At 39.5% G+C, this 21,044-nt stretch overlaps 1 protein-coding gene and 1 pseudogene across 1 annotated transcript in view; both read left to right on the top strand.

Annotated features, from left to right (window-relative positions):
• OTC (ornithine transcarbamylase) overlaps positions 1-21,044 on the top strand; it is a 66,546-nt gene that overhangs the window by 26,589 nt on the left and 18,913 nt on the right. The window contains exons 4-5 of the mRNA XM_043460050.1: positions 1,590-1,677; positions 20,483-20,636. Coding sequence (XP_043315985.1) covers positions 1,590-1,677; positions 20,483-20,636 — 242 coding nt within the window. The remainder of the gene's footprint in view (positions 1-1,589; positions 1,678-20,482; positions 20,637-21,044) is intronic.
• On the top strand, positions 3,781-3,902 carry LOC122434665 (annotated as a pseudogene).

Below are 21,044 nucleotides of genomic sequence, written 5' to 3'. Positions count from 1 at the left end.
AAGTAATGTTTCCAAGGAGGGAAAAAGTAATGTTTGCAAACTCCCTCAGAAAAGTCTCTATCTTGTCTTTACATTGTATATGTACATATACATATTACCTTTACATTGTATATGTATATATATCTAAGAAAGCCCGCCTATTGAACCTGTCTCAAATGAGAGAGTAAAGTTCCGATTGGATGTCATCATTTCCCATAATTTTGCCCCAGGGTGTGTGATAAAAGGGCTCTCCTTGTTCCCACAGAGTTTAGCTATGGCTTGGGGCAGACCCCTGTCTGTCATCCTCCCAGACCAATGGGATGTGCTATGAGGGTGGGAAAGGAGCCAGCTTCATCTGCTTAGATATCTGCAGTAATCTCACATTCCATGGAAGGTTGAAAACTGGTGAGGGTAATATGTAAGTGGTGCTTAGCTCTGTCTTGGTTGGAGGATAAATAAAACAGTTGAATGACCTTTGATCGCACTAACGTTTGAAATCTTATTTATTTTTGGCTGGGCTGGGTCTTCATTGCTCCATAAAGGCTCTTCTCTAGTGGCAGAAAGCGGGGGCTACTCTGAAGCTGTGATGCGCAGGCTTCCCAGTGTTGTGGTTTCCCTTGTTGCAGAGCACAGGCTCTAGGTGCATGGGCTTCAGTAGTTGTGGCACACGGGCTCTAAAATGCAGGCTCAGTAGTTGTGGCCCATGGCCTTAGTTGCCTCACAGCATGTGGGATCTTCCCAGACCAGGGATTGAAATCATGTCCCCTGCATTGGCAGATGGATTCTGAATAACTGGACCACCAGAGAAGTTCGATCTTGCTGATTTTTAGAGAACTGAAACTGCCATTTCAATGCTCGTTTATTTTCAATTTTTTAAAAAGGTATAATTTATATATAGGAAAATGCACAGATCTGAAGTGTGTGCAATTCAGTAAGTACTGAAGAATACATATACCCATGTATTGGTATGTAACCTTACAATCTCTGTCAAGGTATAAAGTACTCCTGTTACCCCAGAAAGTTCACCAATGTTCCTTCCCAGCCAATCACCCTCTCCAGAAGCAACAAGTGTTTTAATTTCAGCCACTCTATGTTTGTTTCACCCATTCTAGAACTTCATATGAATGGAATTATACATTATGTTCTCTTTTGTGTCTAGCTTCTTTCATTCAGCATAATGTTTGTGAGATTCATCCATGCTATGTGTATAGTTCATTTCTTTTAATTACTGAGCAGTATTCCATTGCCATTCATGACATCCCATACTGCAGTTGATGTTCACATTTTCCTGGTGGACATCATTATATATTTTAAGAATAAAAATGAGGTATAGCCTCTGGAAAGGAACAATGGCCCATAATCGCACAATTCTGAAAAGATGGTGGAGAGATGGTCACATATCTGAAGGAGAGTTAAGTGCTAGTACAGAAAATCTCATATACTTCTCTCAGTTCCTCATTTTGCTTTCCCTGGGAATTTCCTATTAGAGAGGCTGGTGAGATTGAAAGATTTTGACTTTTCAATTGAGATGGTGCTGATTCCTCATGATTTTGTGTGCTACTTTAATTCTTTTTTTTCAAACAGCCTTTCTTCTCTCTCTTTTACTGCAGGCTTTGCACTTCTGGGAGGACACCCTTGTTTTCTTACCACGGATGATATTCATTTGGGTGTGAATGAAAGTCTCACAGACACAGCCCGGTTTGTAAATCTTCTCTTGGAAGCTTATTTCAGAATTTATGGATACCTCTTAAAAAGAAAATATGCTTCTCTTTAAATAGTGGTTTTCCCTCTCAGCATCTTTTGGACTGTTCTCTGTTTTCATTCTTTACCTTTTTACCTGATATCCTAAATGAATTTCTCTCATCTTCTGGCCATTTTCCATGGGTTAATTTTTTTTTCTTAGCAATTTGAAGAGGCTTCTGATTATAGAATTTCAAACTCCAGGAAATTTAGTCATCAAGCATGACTCTTATATTTTTCAGTTGAAGAAACAGAAGGCCAGGGAAATTGACATGTTCAATGACCTGCTAGCATCAGCACAGGAAGTAATATTAATAGCTACCATTTAGTGAACATTTATTATGTATAAGGCATTGTTCTGACTCATTTAATCCTTATAAAAACCCAAACCAATTGGCATAAAGAAGTGAAACAACTTTATTAGGGACATACTAGCTACTATAACACAAAAATCTTAAAATGTCAGTAGCTTAACATAGCACAAATGTTCCTGATTGATAAGATGGAAGGAGTGATTATTTATGTGGCCATTTAGGGACTCAGGATGAAAATGGCTCTGCTGTCTTCAACATGTGGCCTCCAAGGTTATCCTGGGTGTCAACATTCAGCCAGGAGCTAGGGAAGAGTACCTCGGGACAGGATGCTCACTTCAAAGCCACCTCAGCAGGGAAGCAGCACAATCACTTCCACTTACATTCTGTCAGCAAGTACTAAGGAGCTCAGCCCTACCTGGATGAAAGTAGAGGTGAGAAAAGGCTCTGAATCACTATACGATAATTAGAGACTGAAACATAGGTCCCCTGACCCCCCATGCAGTGCTCTCCCCATTGTATCATGCCTGATAGAGAAATACAGAGCAAATGTCTTTGTTTAAATATCTCACCCTTGATATCAAAGACTAATGATTATTTTCTGAAAACGATATGTCATAAAGCAACTCCCTACAGACACTGCCTGCTTTTTATGGCCGCTACCCTAGTACGTACTAAAGAATCCACCTCATTTGAATTGCTGAAGAGATTTGAAATAACTCATCTTTAAAACTTTTAGTTATGTTATTTCAGATGGGACAGTGTTAGTATTAAGCCGTGTTGTGTTCATCCTCTGGATGCAAGGGACAAGAAGAATAAATAGACATAAAAGAGTTTTTCTTCTAAATATGCTGTCCAAATATGTTGGAATTCTATTTGCCTAATAATTCTGTTTCCACCAGAGTGAAATATGCTTTATTCCAGAACAAATATTACAAGCTGGTTAGGGGATGAAGCCAGGGATACAATCAGGAAAGAAGTTTCAGTGGGGATCCTCTCTATAGGACCAAGTGAATGATGGTGAGTGGCACGTGTGAGCTAGTGATTGGAAGAAGGTACAGTTAGAGAAACAGATGATCATTCAATAGAGAGTGAGGTAGTGCAGAAGTGCAGATTGGCAGCCAGAAAGAGGTCAGGGCCCAGAAATCAGGGGAGTGGGCAGGACACCCAAAGCAAGAGACAAATAGCCAAGCATGGGTTGAAAACTGAGGACAAGTATAAACATGTTCTTTTCTGCGCTTACTCTCCACACAACAATTGCCACTGGAAGTCCTTCGTTAGAGGAGCTCTACACAGATCCTGGGTAAAACAATTTGCTCACAAGTTCCGCTAGTGGTAAAGAACCCATCTGCCAATGCAGGAGACGTAAGAGACGTGGGTTTGATCCCTGAGTTGGGAAGATCCCCTGAAGGAGGGCATGGCAACCAACTCCAGTATTCTTGCCTGGAGAATCCCCATGGACAGAGGAGCCTGGCGAACTACAGTTCATGGGGTTGCAAAGAGTCGTACATGACTGAGCAACTACACACCATCTCATTGTGGGAGAATTGCAGAAGGCTAAACCTCAAGGACAGGTGCAGTTAGGGAGGGATAGGAGTAAATTGTTAAGATACAAGGAAAATTAGGGTAGTGCAATATCATAAGAGGCTGGAATGGGTGATGGAGATGTCAGAAATGGGGGGGTAGAGTAGATACTGTGGAAATCTGACTTTCTTTTGTGCACCCCATCACTGCTTCATCTGCCCAAATATCTGACAAACAAGATATGGCTGAGATTCAGAAATTCAATAAATCTAAATTGAAGAAGACAAGAGAAATCCACCACCTTGAACAGAAGTAATTGAACAGGAGAAGCAAGGAAGTGAATCTTAATGGTATCGACCCTGCCAATATGCACAGTACAACCCACCGCAATTGCCTCCTTACTTTTTGTAGCAGTTAAATTCTGTAAGATGAAAAGAGATTGGATGATGTTTAAATGATAGTGTTGGCCCTTTGGAATTGAGGCAAGCGCACACCTGACATTGATTGACGGTGTTGCTTCACTAATCTGCCTGTCTGGCTGCTTTGGGGGCCTGGTGGAATAAAAAAATAGTGACTGCCCACTGGTGAAAAAAAACCTGATGGGGAAAATACTGAATGTGGCAACAGAAAAAAAAATAAAGCAGATTGGGCCAGTGTCCTGAAAACTGTTAAGTGCAATTTCCAAAATATCACTTATTTAATCAAATGATTTAATTATTCATTTATTCAAAAATATTTACCGAATGCCTGATTTTTCTTCCAGGTGTTGTTTTAGCACTGAGAATAAAATGCTAACCAAAGTAAAGAAAATACTTTTTCAAGTGGAAATTATACTCTAGAGGGAGGAGGTTTTCACTAAACAAAAAATAAAGCATGAATACAATAGAGGGTTGAAGTAAGTGCTATGATGAAGTCAAAGCAGGAGCATCTGTGGGTAGAGTGGGGGCTCCTTTAGATTGGGTGGTCAGGGAAGGCCTCTCTGAGGAGGGGACTGTTAAGGGAAGTGCTCACTGAAAAGATAGAGCAAGGTATTCAAGGCTACAGGGAAAGCATCTCAGACAGGAAGAGCTGCTGGTCTAAAAGCTTAAGGCAAGAACAAGAAGAACAAGAACAAGTTTGATGCACAGAAGGACAGCCGGCAACGTTTTTATATCAGCAAATAAACATATTTTAAACTTGCAAATTTAAAAAACAATGTACCCTTACAAGCTGGTCCTGTCTCAGCCACCAAAAGAAGGAAAAACCAGATCAAGAAGTAAAAGACCTAAATACACATTCAAGATAAAATGTATTGCTCTTTTCTTGCATGCATGCTATGTTGCTTCAGTCGTGTCCGACTCTTTGCAACCCCATGGACTGTAGCCCGCCAGGCTCCTCTGTCCATGGGATGCTCCAGGCAAGAATTCTGGAGTGGTTTGCCATGCCCTCCTCCGGGGGATCTTCCCAACCCAGGTCAAACCTGCATCTCCTGCGGCTCCTATATTATAGGCCAATTCTTTATCACTGAGCCACAGGGGAAGCCCCATTGTTCTTTTCTTACTTGATTACAATAATTAAACCTGTTCACTTGTCAAAATATAGTGGGTGAGGGGGACAGGGGACTTCCCTTGCAGTCTAGTGGTCAAGACTCCAGAGGCATGGGTTCGATCCCTGGTTAGGGAACTAAGATCCCTGCATGCCATGTGGTATAGCCAATATATATATACAGCTGACTCATTGGAAAAGTCCATGATGCCTGAAAAGATTGAGGGCAGGAGAAGAGGGCATCAGAGGATGAGATGGCTGTATGGCATCACTGAGGCAATGGACAAGAACTTGGGCAAACTTCGGGAGATGGTGAGGGACAGAGAGGCCTGGTGTGCTGCAGTCCATGGGGTCACAAAGAGTCAGACATGACTGGGCGACTGAACAACAACAGCCAATATATACAACATATATAGGTGAATTCTCTTTAGCTAAGTCTCAGTTGAGTATTGTATAACCTGAGGGCACCACTGGGAAGTGAAGGGGAGTGCTCAGATGGAGCTGTTGACTGATATTGTGGAGGAGCTGGTATGTCAGGGTCCCAAGACCAACCCCAGGTTCAATGATTCATTAGAAGGATTCACATGACTCAGGATATGGTCATGGCTAAGATTCACTACAAAAAAAGGATAAAAAGCAAAGGGAAAAGGCACATGGGCAAAGGCCAGGGGAGACCAGGCACAAGGTTGCAAGGGTCTTCTGCTGGTGGGGTCACACAGTTCATGCTTAATTCCCCAGCAATCAGCTGTGGCCACATGTGTAAAATGCTATTTTCCATGGAAGCCCATTAGATACAGAGTGAATAAGATTTTTATTGGGGACTGGTCACATAGGCACTGTCTGCCTAGCATGAAGCCAACTTCTAGACTCCCAAAAGGATTCTGTTCAGCATAATCCATAGTATTTTTACAAACAGTTTAGGGAGTGAGCCATCCTTATTGTTTCCGGGAATGGTGGAAACCCTTCCACCAAAGTTCAAGTTCCCAGATGCCAGCCAAGGACCAATCTAGGAAGCAGGCCTTTTAAAGATAGCCATCTCAGGACTGCTGTGTTAACTCTCTTTTTTTTTTTCCCCCCCAAATGGCCTATGATCTCTCTTCTGAATTTTGCTAAACTAGTAAGGACGTGTATCCTACACCCATGGAAAGACAGCCCGAAGATTCAGTGTGGATCCTCAGTTCAGTGTGGATCCCTGTAGGGTCAGTCTCCCATTGGTGAAAATTGACCATTGCTCACTTCCCTCTTTAGAAAAGTCTCTCTTAGCGACTCTTTTCCACCCCTAACATATCAGAAGCCACAAAAGATATACATATGTATTCCATTACATTGGCTTCAAATTTGAGGTTATTTTCAGATTTTGTTAATTCTCAGGTACTCTACCAGGGTCAAAGGTTGGATGTTCTATTTTTCCCTTCACTCCGGGCTTTTTAGATACGACACCTTAGCATGACTCAGATCACTTATTCTTTGGAAGTTTAAAAATGGATGAAACTTAGCAACAGCAGTGGGACATTATCACTTGAGTTTCAAGCCTTTCTGTTTCTTCCATAATGACAGCTGTTCATGCCTAATGCTCTGAGTCCACTATTGAAAGGTTCATAATACAATAGCATCACAGTCATTTTCACTTTAACACAGTACTTAGTAAAACAGCTTCAGGAAACCTGTGTATGAAAGGCACCATATAAAACCAAATAATGTAACATTGTTCTACTCTAATTAAGTCCCCTATAGAGGTAATATACTTATGGTAGTGATTGCTGAAGTGTTTTCTGCCAGTGTAAACCAGTAGGAAAGAAACTCAGCATAAACCACTGTAGTAGTTTCCTAGGGCTGCCATACAAATTACCACAAACTTGGTGGCTTAGAAACACAGATCAAAAAAAAAAAAAAAAAAAGAAAGAAAGAAACAACACAGATCTATTCTCTCACAGTCCTGGAGGCTAGAAGCCCCAAATCCACATGTCAGCAAGGCCATGTTCTCCCTGAAGGCTCTAAGGGAAGAATCTTTCCTCACCTCTTCCTAGCTTCCGGAGGCTCTCAGCAAGCTTTGGCACTCCTCAGCTTGTAGCTCGGCTTGTAGCTTGTCACTCCAGTCTATGACTCCACCTTGATCTTCTCTGTATATCTCTGTGTTTCTTCTCCTCTTCTAAGGAAAATATCTGTCACTGGATTTAGGGTCCAGCCTACCCCAGCATGACTTCATCTTAACTAATAACATTCGCAAAGACCCTACTTCCAAACTCGGCCCCATTCTCAGTTTCCTGGTAGATATGAATCTGGGGGACACCGTTCAACCCATTGGGCTTGGGGGTGGCTCAGTGGTAAAGAATTCACCTGCCAATGCAGGAGGCATGGGTTCGATCCCTGGGTTGGGAAGATCCTCTGGAGAAGGAAATGGCAACCCACTCCAGTATACTTGCCTGGGAAAAATCCCATGGTCAGAGGAGCCTGGCAGACTACAGTCCATGGAGTTGCAGAGTCAGACATGACAGCAACTGAACAACAACATTCAACCCACTATATAACTACAGATCCACATGGCCCTCCAGCAACGTGGAAGGGTTTCAAATCATTGTCATTCTGGTAGTTCAAATAATGGAAGTTATAAAGGAATTTGTGGATGAGACACAGTCCTTAAGAGTAGGAATGTGAAAAAAAGAGGAGTAAACTATTGTCATATTGAAAGGAAAGTTTTGAAAAGCTGGAATACTGTACCTGAGATATTTATAGTAATGATTTTAGGACCAAAAAAGGTAATCTTATTTAGGTTTCTTGGTAAAATGTTGGCACATAATGGGAAATATGTACCGAATTGGATACTAATAAATTTGTATCTAAATAGGAAATGTGATGTCCCCATGAATCTTTACAGAGGCCACCAAGCAGCATGGAAATTTTATGCCCTTGGGTAAATAGTAAGAAAAGCCAGTTGTTCACAACATGAAATATGATATAGTTCAGAGGCAGTTTGCCATAGTGTGAGAGTAAGGGCTTTGAAGCAGGGTTGGACTTTAGGTCATAGCTCACACCACATTGTCCCTGTGGTTTGGACCAGTTGCTTCTGAGACTTAGGTTTCTCAAGTTGTAAAATGGATGTACAAATATGTATCCCAATGAGTTATATGAGGGTAAATCACATAGTGCTTTTAAAGGACAGGAACATGGGAGAAATTCATATATTTTTCATTGAATCAAGTTACAGTCTAATTCAATCTCAGGACAAGCTCTGACTCAATTCTGGCCATCTTCGTGGTCTCCTAGCCAGTTTACACTGACTCAACACTCAAATTCCTATAGCACATTTTGAGGAGGTCGTTATGAATACCATTATGCCCTAACCATTTATCTCCGAGGTCTTCAAAACTAGGAACTAACATATACATCAAAATAGTCTCCCCATCATAGAAGCCTACCTGAATAAATTGCTTATGGCAATTTCATTCAACTTCCCTGGGCTTCTATCTTTGAGGTGAGCCAATCTAGGTGTGCTGAAGGTATTATTTTGTTTCCTTATCATTCTTATATTGATATAACTAAAATTATAATGTGGGTAGAGAATATCAGAGCACTGGAATATTCTCCATCCCAGAAGGAGACTCAGTCAGCAAATTTATTCCTTGGACAATTTATACTGGAGTCTATGCCTCCTCTAGGGCCTTAGCGGGTTTCCATAAAAAATAAAAACAGGAAATGCCCATTTTTAAATGATTACAGGGTTCTCAATGGTGTCATTATACACAGTCCAAAATTCCTCTCACTGTTGGCCAATCAGTTATTCAACTGGTTGGAGAGAGACATCATTGATAACATACTGGAAATTAGGGGTGAGAAATGGAATATTTCTTGCCATATCAGTAAACAAGGAAGTCACAGTCATCAGCGACTGCAACCCTCCAATGTGAGTTGGTGAGCCCTAAGGGCACTCAAGAAGGAGAATACCTGTGATCTAGCAGCCATCACAATGGTGGCCACTACCTAGGTGAGCCCTGAGGAAGGAAGCTCAGGATGTGAGAACAGGATACTGGCCCCAGATAGCTGAGATGAGTATGAAAGGAATGATTTCAGTGAGCCCAGACTCTTGAATCTTTCCAGACAAAGAAAAGTGAAGTTAGGTTAACTTTTGAATTAAGTTAACTGAATTCCTTGTTAGGTTACCTGGTTTTCTTTAATTAACAACAATCTTCAGATGTTCAGACTACCTGCCCTTTGTTAACAAAACTTCTATATAACCTGGCTCCTCACCTCCTTGGAGCCGTTCTCTCCAGGTTACTTGAGATTCTGTCTCCCAGCCTTGAAGTCCTAAAAATTCCCACCGAAGAAAACATAACTCTCAACTTTCAGGTTGTTAATATTTTTTAAGTCAACACTAGGGCACACAGTAATTCAAGGCAGGATAGGGACGTAGGGAAGAATGCATGGCATGACTCTATGAGAAAACAACCTCTGCCTGCCTTCAGCTTTTGCAATGCATCCACCATGTTCTGATAGTTTAGGAACTACTCAACTCTTTCTAAACATATCAGGATTGTTGCGTGATTGCCCATCTTATCCATATACATGTATGCTCTTAAGATCTGGCCCGCCACACTATTTGGGTTTGGGGTTTTGTTTGTTTGTGTTTTTAGTATCTGTTTACCCACGCACAGGGACTCTGCATCAGGTCTTCCTGTGGCCATAGGAGACTTTGTTTACAGTATTTATTGTTTTGTTTTTTGCTTTATTTTGGCTTTCTGGGTGTTTTAGTTAATTCCTAAACAAGTTTTGATTTCATACCAAAGGGAAAAATATTAAAGAATAATATAAACTTGAGACTTCAAAGATTTTTTGAGCTATTTTATATCAACCATCCTTTTCATGCCTCCTCCACACCATTCCTTCAAAATCATTCTTGAGCCTGCAAGAAAATACCCAGTATCAGGGCATTCTTTATAGACAGAGCTATCTTGTTCCATTTTTATACAGTCTGACTTTTCTGACCAGAATTCATAGAAACTGACTGAGTGTTCTCTTTTACATTGAATTAAAATAGATCTTACTATGACTCTTCTCAATGTTCCTCTGTTTTGTAGTATCTTCATAAACTCATACATTTTAATATATTAATACTTGAAGGTTTCAATTCATTGCAGTTAATACTCTTATTGGTGCTTAAATTGTACCCTATTTGGCCAATGTGATCTGTCTTCAAGTTGGCTACTGGGTCATTTTGACATAACGCTATTAGTCTCTGATAACTCCCTTGCACATTTCTTCACTAAGGCCAAGAATTAGCCATTACTCTACGAAGTCCTATTTCATTTTCAATTACTTTCAAAATCATGTTTGGGAGAAATTTCCTTCTTTGAATGGTATGTTTTTTTCTGGTTATTACAGTCATACTCCTTTTGGTAAAAAAAAAATACTAAAAGAGATTTTTAAAATAGAACCACCAATACGCCATCATCCAGAAATAATCAATGTTAACATTTTATCTCCTCAACTATCTTCCCATTTAAAATCCTATGTCATGCTCCTCCTTTTTCTAAACAACAGGAAAAGAGATAATGGCGGAAAATAGTTGCCATTTAAAACATTTAGGCAAAATCAAGTTGAATAAATATTTTAGCTTGTTGACTATTCATTTTAAATCCTCATATAGCTAATTAAACATTCAGAGCAAATTGATCAGTGTGAGAAACTTTAAATTTGGGTACTTTGGATTTTGCAAAAGCTGTTTTGCTACCATTGTTGACAGATTCTTAAGACTGCAAAGCTGCAGGAATCCACCGGAAGGCAAACAAAACTATATGTTCAACGGAAATGAAGAGGGACCAAAATGAAAAGTCATTACAGAGCCAGAGAGTATTTTTAACTCTGTCAACCTTTCACTTGTAACACATAACACAGCTCTTACAATATTTAAAGCTGGGATGTTAAATTTCTGGAGGGCTATATAGAAAGCCCAGTGAATCCATGGTAAAGAATTCTCCTGCCAAGCAGGAGACCCAGGTTTGATCCCTGGGTCAGGAATGTCCCCTGGAGGAGGAAATTGTAAACCACTCCAGTATTTTTGCCTGGAGAATCCCATGGCCCAAGGAACCTGGCAGGCTACAGTCCATGGGGTCACAAAAGAGTCGAACGTGACTTAGCAACTATACAACAACATAGAAAGCCCAGATTACTGTTAGTGGGCCTGTAAGTCCAGCTCAAATTACAGGTTTGTCATTGTTTCCAGTGAAAAGTTTTTTTTTTTTTTTTTAAGATTTTAGTAGACTGGAAGGAAAATAAGAATGGTGATTTCTCTATGATTTATAGTGCCTTTAAACATAAAGCAGAAAGCAACATTATTGACAAAATAATATTGACTATTTAAAGATCTTTAATATCTTTGTTTTTCCAAGTGATTCCAATGTGAAAACAGCTTAGGAGTTGCTCCTTCCCCCATATCACTGAATCCATTTCACCTGCAGCTTCTGTGGCTGAAAGATTAAAGTGACATTTTCTATTAAGCTTTGTCATGCTCCCCCTTGCTCATAGATTCTTTAATGTCCAAGAGGCTTTTATTGTCTATAGAAATATTCCCTATTCTTTGTACTTTTGTTTACAGTTCAATATCTTAATCTTATGATTTTAGCATTTCTATAAACATAAAAGGGCTTCCCTTGTGGCTCAGACAGTAAAGCGTCTGTCTGCAATGTGGGTGACCTGGGTTCGATCCCTGGGTTGGGAAGATCCCCTGGAGAAGGAAACAGCAACCCACTCCAGTATTCTTGCCTCGAGAATCCCACAGACAGAGGAGCCTGGTAGGTTACAGTCCATGGGGTCACAAAGAGTCTGACACGACTGAGCGACTTCACGTCATAAACATAAAAAGAGTAAACATTAGAAAAAAGAGCAAATATTTTTGTTTGTTTTATTTAGTCACTCAGTCATGTCTAACTCTTTGCAACCCCATGGACTATAGCCTGCCAGGCTCCTCTGTCCATGAGATTATCTAGGCAAGAATACTGGAGTGGGTTGCCATTTCCTCCTCCAGGGGATCTTCCTGACTCAGAGGTCAAACCAGTGTCTTCATGTCTCCTGAATTGCAGGCAGATTCTTTACTGCTGAGCAACCGGGGAAGTCCAATATAATATTCTTATGAATTTAGCATTTCAATAAACATAAAAAAGCAAACATTAGAAAAAAGAGCAAATAATTATGGACTTAACAAATATTCACAACCTAAAAGTTGAGAGTTATGTTTTATTGTGCAGGAATTTTTGTGACTTCAAGCCCAGGAGGCAGCATCTCAAGCAACCCCAAGAGAACTGCTCAGAGGAGACAGGTTATATAGAAGTTTTGCAACAAAGGGCAGATCGTCTGAATGTAGAAAGTCAGAAATCCCAAGTTAAGGAATTTAGTGGTTTTCCATGTATGGGAAGATGTAAGAGTCTGGCTCACTGAAATCATTCCTTTGATATGCACCTCAGTTGTCTGGGGCCAGTACTTATGTTTTCACATCCTGAGTTTTCTCAGGGCTCACCAGCTCACCATCCTTGGTAGCTTTAATCACTGACGACTGTGACATCTTTTGTTTACTGATATGGCAGGGAATATTCCATTTCTCATATTCCTCAATGGTTCTCAAAGTGTGGTCCCCAAACGAGCAGCATAAGCAGTACATGGCAGCTTGTTAGAAATGCAAATTTTGGGGGGCCCCTAAAACAACAACCAGACCTACTGAATCAGAAACACAATTGGCTGTGTTCTAATAAGCCCTTCTGGTGATTCTGATGTTGTGTTTAAGTTTCAGAGCAATTGCTTTAAATGGTCACATATTAACTTATACAGCCATTAAATCAAATACATATTAAATGAACAAAACAAGTCTCATCAACCATTTAAACACTGATTGCAACTTAATCAAATGCTTTAAAACATTTAACTTAATCACAAGCCTAGCATTTTAAACTTCCTTAAATGCTCTAAATAGTTTAAAAAGGAAAATATACACATAAAACACCACATTGATTAAAGAGCTGATTAATTTTTTAACAGTAAAACTAAGCACAATGGTATTAATATCATAGATTTAATTTTGTTTACATTTTTGCCCCTACTTTTATTCTTATCCTTACACGATCCTGGAATTTAAATGCGTGTGTGTAATTCTAGCAGACTGGAAAGAAGAAAAATCATCTCAAGAGGCTAGGAATGCAGGTTAAGCAGATTGGTGACCACTTAATTTTGGTTGGGTTTGGGAACTACTTGCTAAGTTCAAGATGAATTAAATTCAAGCTGCCATCCACTAGTTTGAATATATTTTTATCACCTAGTTTTCACTTTTAACAATGGGATCTGATACTGGTTTCCTATTGCTGCTTTAACAAATTACCATACATTTAGTGAGTTAACACAAATTTATTGTCTTATACGTCTGCAAGTCAGAGGTCTAAAATGAACCCCCAGGGCTGTGATCCTTCAGGAGGCTCCAGGGGAGAATCCAATTCCTTGATCTTTCCGGCCTCCAGTGGCTGCCTACCTCCTTTGGCACATGGTTCCCTTCTTCCATATCAAAGCGAGCAACATAGCTAGCATCTTCTCTTACTTCTAACCTCTTGCTTTGCTTTCTCTCTCTCTCTCTCTCCTTATTTATTTATTTATTTTTGCCTCACTGTGCAGCTTACAGCGTCTTAGTTCCTCAACCAGGGATTGAACCCGTGCCCCCTGCAGTAGAAGCACAAAACCCCAACCTCTGGACCACCAGGGTTGTCTCCCTCCTGCTGCTCTCTTATAAGGAACCTCTCTCTTAGATTAGACCCAGCCCAGGATAATCTCCCCATCTCAAGATCCTTAATTGAATCACACGTGGAAAATTTCCATTGTCACGTAAGGTAACACTCACAGATTCTGGGTATTAGGACAAGAACATCCTGTGGGGGTAGAGGGGTTTATCCTGTCTTCCATAGGATCCTTGCTTCTGTTTTTCATATGAATTCTCATTTATTAAAGAAGTTAAAAGATGGGGTATCATTCAATTTTTATTTGTTTTCAGTCTCTGGCAGGACATGACTCATTGTAATATTTTTATGCTATATTAACTATATAGCATAAAACTGGCCTGGTTTCAGTATTTTAATATAAAACAATGATTGGCACTGTTTTAGAATTAATTGGGTCACCAAGAGGTTTCACTCCCAGAGTGACAGGAAAGTGAGTTTGAAAATTTAGATTTCTTCGTCAGGACAGTAAACTAAATATTTATTTTGGAATAAGTGGTTATATCATCTTTCTAATTGGAAATTGTGTATGACAACAGGTGCTAGTTAGCTGCAGGATTCTTCTTCTACATCACTTCATGTAAGACTGCAAATGCTGATGGGGATTTTCCATTCATGTGATAGCTTCTACTATTTCTGGGACAATTTGACTTCTAAGGTGTCTTAATTATTTGTGGTTTACACACACTAAAAATGGCAGATATCTATACTTTATGAACAGAAATATACTTAACAAAAACCCACAAAATATCTATCTGTATCTATACAGTTACATATAAGCATTTTCCTACTTACTTGAGTAAATACATTTAAATGTAATGGTAATAGTCATCCTTCTTTGACATTACAATTATATTTTTGTACATTTTCTTTATATTCACTCTTTTCTTATGAGCTTCATGGCCTTTTTATAAGCACAGCTTGCTTTACTTAATGACTTTTGCTATAAACGCTCACAACTTGACAAACAGTTAAGCTGGTCCTTTTTCCTTTCAGCACTGCCCCTGCTATTTTAAAAATATCTTTGGCTTCCTAGCAACAACAGGGTGTTACTGACTATACTGATTTTATCCTGCCGAAGGACATGGAATTAACTAGCCTCTGGTTTGTGGTTCCTTTTTTAGGTCTAGCACAATATTAAGACCAAAATTTGGGCACTAGGGATGCTTACAAATGTTGAGGGGAGAAAAGGTTATAGCTACTGCCCCTGCCATGGCACTGCTCTTGGTAGTGACTGACCTGAAAGGAAGATACAGCAGACCCTGAGCAACACAGGAGTTAATCCACATATAACTTACAGTCCACCCTCTGTATCTGTGGTTCCTCAGAATCCATGGATTCAACCCACCATGTACTATATTCCAGTATTTACTATTGAAAAGATGCACTTACAAGTGGACCTCTGCAATTCAAACCCATGTTGTTCAAGGGTCAACTGTACTTCTTTTATGTGTATGAGATCTTGTTCTTTCCAGCGTAACATATTGTGTTGTTATCTCTTACTTTTCTTAAAGTCTGAGAGTTCAGCCACTACCAAGACTTTCTTCCTCTACACTGATCCACTGTTCCACCCAGAAGCAGAGTATCCCACTCTCCTACCACCTCCTCACTATCTCTGTTTTCTAGGACAATGGTTCTCAGCCTTGTCTGTAGATTGGACTAACTTGGAGAGCTTCACAAATATGGATGTGAATCCCCCACCACAGCTTCTGGTTTAAACTTCCAAAGGGCTGAATATGGCATCAGCATTTATACAGCTTCATAGGTGATACTAGTGTGCAGCCAAGGTCAAGAACCTCTGTTCTAGGAGGTGTTGGGCAACCTCAAAAAGCAGACCGGTCACTATTCTATGAGACTATACCATAAAGGTCCCAGGGATACAAAGTCCATGTTATAAACAGGGCAAGTAAATACCTGCTTGCCTGTTGGCTTCTTTGCTTCCAGAACTCTTGGGATTGTTCAAGGCAGGGAACAGTAACTGCCCTTTTTCAATATTCTTGAAAATTTCAAGTGTATAGGGCATTGACTTCTCTAATTGCTCTCCCAGTGTTTCCCTTTGTCAGCCTCACCTTTCTTCAATCTTTCCTAACCTTGCTGTAATTACTTCAAGGCTTTCAAAAGCCTTGGTTTTCTCAACTATGAGATTAAGATAACATTTACAAAACAGGGCATTGTAGAGTTCATGAACCAAGAGGTTGGCAGCCCACAGTACTAGCTCCCTACAACTATCTGAGAGACTACAACGGAAGTCAGATCAGTTTTTCTGACTGGGAGATTCCAGAAGGTCAAGGGCAATCTGCTAATCCAGATTTTTTTTTAATCCGATCTCTACACACTGAGGGAAGTGATGCATATTTAAAGATGTCCTTTGGGGTCAAACACCCCTTTACTGCTCTCTCATAGGATTTTAACTATCATAAAATTAACCAATTCTTCTGAAAAAGGAAATTGATAATTATTTATAATTATAGACCTTATTGGGATATCTACCACAATCTAAATAACTTTCCCAATGTAGAGTTAAAAAACCTGTATTCTGTAGTATGAAATGTCAGTATATCTGTACTGTGAAGGAAATTTGTACTGTGATCTTGAAAAAAGGGGAGAAGATCTAAAATTCCTTTAATATAATAGCCTATGTCTTAGGACTGTGGTTCAAAAACTTTGGAACGTTATCTGAGTTACTTGGGGAACTTGGTAAAAGTACAAAGACCCAGTCTACTCTATTTCAGGAGCTTGAACCTCTGTGGTTTATTAGTCACTTAGTTCTAATATACACCTAAGTTTGGGAACCATTGCCTTAGGGCATGAGATTGATCAAGCTAGGTGGTTGCTCTAAAGATGGAGGCCTTAATGGAAGAGAGTAAATGATTCATTTTTCAGGATTTGAGATGCTTTTCTCTTTCAACTAAACTAGAAAGCATTCTCTGCCAATGAGATTGTGGACAAAGTCCTCTGTCACTGTGGGCTGCCATCTCTTGATCTCTTGATTTCTGTGGAGTGGGGTGAGGCTGGTTAGGTTTCAAAGAAAAGAATGGATGGTACTTTTGAAAATATGGTGGCATCAATTTCCTCTTTATAAGAAGTCTCAAACTTTAAAATGCAAATGAATCACCTGGAAACCATGTTAAAATACAGATTTTGATTCAGGGTGGGGCCTGCGATTCTGCAGTTCTAATAAGCCCCAGGTTAGATGCTGATACTGTTTATTTGAGCAGTGAGGTTCCAGCTTTGGTTCTTAACCTTGGCTGCACACTGGGATTTCCTGGGAATTTTTAAGGAAAATTTTTAAGGAAATTTTTAAGGAAAGCCTTAAAAAATGCTGATCAGTAGGTTGCACCTCTAGAGTTTATATTTTTCTGACAAAATTGATAGAGATTATGGCCTGGGCCTCAAGAGTATAAGAAATTCTCTGGGTGACTTTCATATGCAGCAAAAATTAAAGATCCTGACCTTAGTCAACAAATATCACCTGTTTCACAGGAGAAACTCTAAAGTGGCTCTTTCAGTCACCTCTTTCAAACTGCAATGTATGATGTGCTTAGACAGCTCAGAGCACTGGTTTCCAAGTCTTGACCCCCTCCCCTGATGCCCTGCCAGAGGAATTTTTCATCAGACGTTTTAAAATGAGAAAATAGACAATAGACTCAATTTCAAAAAGCAAAATTAATTCAAGCTCAAGGATGATTTTTGAGATTAAGTCATTCACACATTTTTTTTGTTGTTAAAATGTCTTCTTTTACAAAATGAAGATATTAACATATTTTATATGTTTGTTTGTTTCTCATGTCCTTAGTTTTCTAAACAAAAAGTTAGAAATCTTATGTTGATTGCCATATGGCTTGAGAAATTTTGCTGATCCATGAAATCTGAAAATCTGGAAGCTATGGGTATGAGAAATTATGAAAATATGAAAAAAAAATATGAGTCCAAGGACTTACGGTGGTTAGGACTCTGCACTTCCACTGCAGGGGTCATGGGTTCCATCTCTGGTTGGAGAACTAGGATTCCGCATGCCACATATCTCAGCTGAAAAAATAAATCCAAGTCTAGAAAATGTTGTTGCAGGAATATGATTTTTAATCTTTGATTATCTAATCCCTGTGAGAAAGGAATTTTTTTAGTGGTGCTTGAATTTTATAAGCACCAACAGTTTTCTATGGACTGAGTAAATAATGTCTCGGACATATCAGTTCAGTTCAGTCGTTCAGTTGTGTCCAGCTCTTTACGACCCCATGGACTGCAGCACACCAGGCCTCCCTATCCATCACCAACTCCCGGAGCTTACACAAACTCATGTCCATTGAGTTGGTGATGCCATCCAGCTATCTCATCCTCTGTCATCCCCTTCTCCTCCCACCTTCAATCTTTCCCAGCATCAGGGTCTTTTCAAATGAGTCAGCTCTTCGCATCAGGTGGCCAAAGTATTAGAGTTTCAGCTTCAGCATCAGTCCTTCCAATGAATATTCAGGACTGATTTCCTTTAGGATGGACTGGTTGGATCTCCTTGCAGTCCAAAGGACTCACAAGAGTCTTCTCTGACACCACCGTTCAAAAGCATCCATTCTTTGGTGCTCAGCTTTCTTTATAGTCCAACTCTCACATCCATACATGATTACTGGAAAAACCGTAACTTTGACTAGATGGACCTTTGTTGGCAAAGTAATGTCTCTGCTTTTCAATATGCTGTCTAGGTTGGTCATAGCTTTTCTTCCAAGGAATAAGCGTCTTTTAATTTCATGGCTGCAGTCACCATCTGCAGTGATTTTGGAGCCCAAGAAAAGAAAGTCTGTCACTGTTTCCATTGTTTCCCCATCTATTTGCCATGAAGTGATGGGATGGGATGCCATAATCTTAGTTGTCTGAATGTTGAGTTTTAAGCCAACTTTTTCACTCTCCTTTTTCATTTTCATCAAGAGGCTCTTTACTTCTTTGCTTTGTGCCACAAGGGTGGGGTCATCTGCATATCTGAGGTTATTGATATTTCTCCCAGGAATCTTGATTCCAGCTTGTGCTTCACCCAGCCCTGCCTTTCGTATGATGTACTCTGCATATAAGTTAAATAAGCAGGGTGGCAATATACAGCCTTGACATACTCTTTTCCTGATTTGGAACCAGTCTGTTGCTCAGACATATAAAAAGGATTAATTTTCCAAATATATGATGATTTAAATATAAATCCATGAAATACTTACTAACATACTAGCTTTAGTTTTTATACATTTTCTTTTGACATGGTAATATCATCAACTACTTTTTGATCTTTCACCATGAACAAGGCATCATACTATGCATCTTATATAGGTTATCTCATATAACCCTCACAATACCACAATGAGATAGATACCATTATTATGGCTTTACAGATGAAGAAACCAAGTTATAGAGAAATTAAATAACATGTCCAAGGTCACACAGCTAGTAAGTTAGAGAGTCAAAATTACAAAGTCTACCTTATAATAATAACTTATTATAAGATTAACTTATAATAATAACTTATTATAAGACTAACTTATAATAACTAACCTATAAGATATAAGGATACCTTATAATAATGACTCTATATTTAATAAAACTACTATCATGAGCAGTTTTCCCTTTTTTGCCATTGTAAAGAGTTCCTTAAAACTGAAATGACTAGAAGCCTCTGCTGTGGGGTTTCCCTTTAATAAGAAATAAGACATAATAATGAAAAAAGCAAGATTTTAAACAAAAAGCCATCCCTGTTATTTTTGTAAGGCTAAAACTTTAGCTGAGGGACCACCATCACTCTGACACATGGAGAGAACTTAAGCTCTGGATCCCAGATCCTCATTCCAGGTTTTTATCATCTGCACATTTGAGGCAATGTATTATAATGGTAAGAACATGGATTTTTGAAATTAAACTGACTTTGGTTTGAAGATGAGTTCTTCCAATGTAATTAGCTGTGTGAGCTGGGGCAAGTTACTAAACTTCTTTGTGTTTCAGGTCCTTCAGTGATAAAATTAGAATAATTATATCCATCTTCGCTGCCCAACAGAGACGTCCCATGTCAGGCAGAATGGCCCAACTCTGGGGACCCCACTGTGCTTGGCCCTTGGTGGGAACAGGCTGGGGAGGGTGTGGCTTTGGCAGAAATGCTGTGGCAGATCCCAAAGGTGCAGCAGCTGGACGCTGTCAGCTAATGGCACTCCTTCCAGAAGGTTCTCTCTTGAAAAACATTCTGTGTGTGCACCTCTATGGTTGCCACCCTGCTACTTTCCATTTTATAGTGAAACTGCATACTTGAGGGGTGATGTCCCCCATCCCAAATGCCACAATCCAGTTTATTAACTTTTCTCTATATATCTTGTCTTTGGTCTTGTCCCTTTCAACTTTACCAACTGCCATATATCAATTATAGTTCATCATTGCAATTGACGAGCCCACAATTGGCTTCTTAGCACCACAAAAAATACTAAAATCAGGGGTCACTGGCTAAGACATCAGGGGAACAACATCTGGCTTCTGTAATGACTACATATTTATCATTAGCTTTTAAACCTGTCATGTTGATAGGTAGTTTTAACAGTAAAAATTCTCATGTATTAGCATTTCTTATGACTCTTTAAGATCCTAAATTAAGAAGGAATTATTAAGCCTAATCAACTTGGATGATCTTTTCTTGGTTTGCCACAGTGTGTTGTCTAGCATGACAGATGCCGTGCTGGCGCGAGTGTACAAACAATCAGATCTGGACATCCTGGCTAAAGAAGCATCCATTCCAATTGTCAATGGGTTGTCGGATTTGTACCACCCTATCCAGATCCTGGCTGATTACCTCACGCTCCAGGTTGGCTTACTTCTTTGCCTCACACAAGAGCAAAATCAATAAATAATTCCTAAGTAGCTCTAAATGGAAGCATTTAAATTGTGGTATTGGTGTTTTGTTTTCAAATAACATCTTGGCAGAGATGCATAGCATATGTGTACAACTTGATATCCAAGGAAGATAGGGCATTACTGAAAACAGATTAGAAGACACTTCAGTTCTCAAACCTTTGCTTTTTGGGTGCCATATTTACTTAACACAGTGGATGAACAGGGAGTGCTGGAGCCCAGAAAATGGAAACATCTTTATGTCATGCATAATATGTCAGGTTCTGTGATTTGGGAGTGAAGACTGATGGAGAGTGCTTTGAATATTCAAAATGGCCAATTACTAAATCACTTTCCAAGAAAAAGGCCATTTACTATTATT

The sequence above is a fragment of the Cervus canadensis genome, chromosome X, assembly GCF_019320065.1.
Source record: "Cervus canadensis isolate Bull #8, Minnesota chromosome X, ASM1932006v1, whole genome shotgun sequence".
NCBI classification, from domain to species: domain Eukaryota; kingdom Metazoa; phylum Chordata; class Mammalia; order Artiodactyla; family Cervidae; genus Cervus; species Cervus canadensis.
This window is presented reverse-complemented; position numbering and strand designations above follow the sequence as displayed.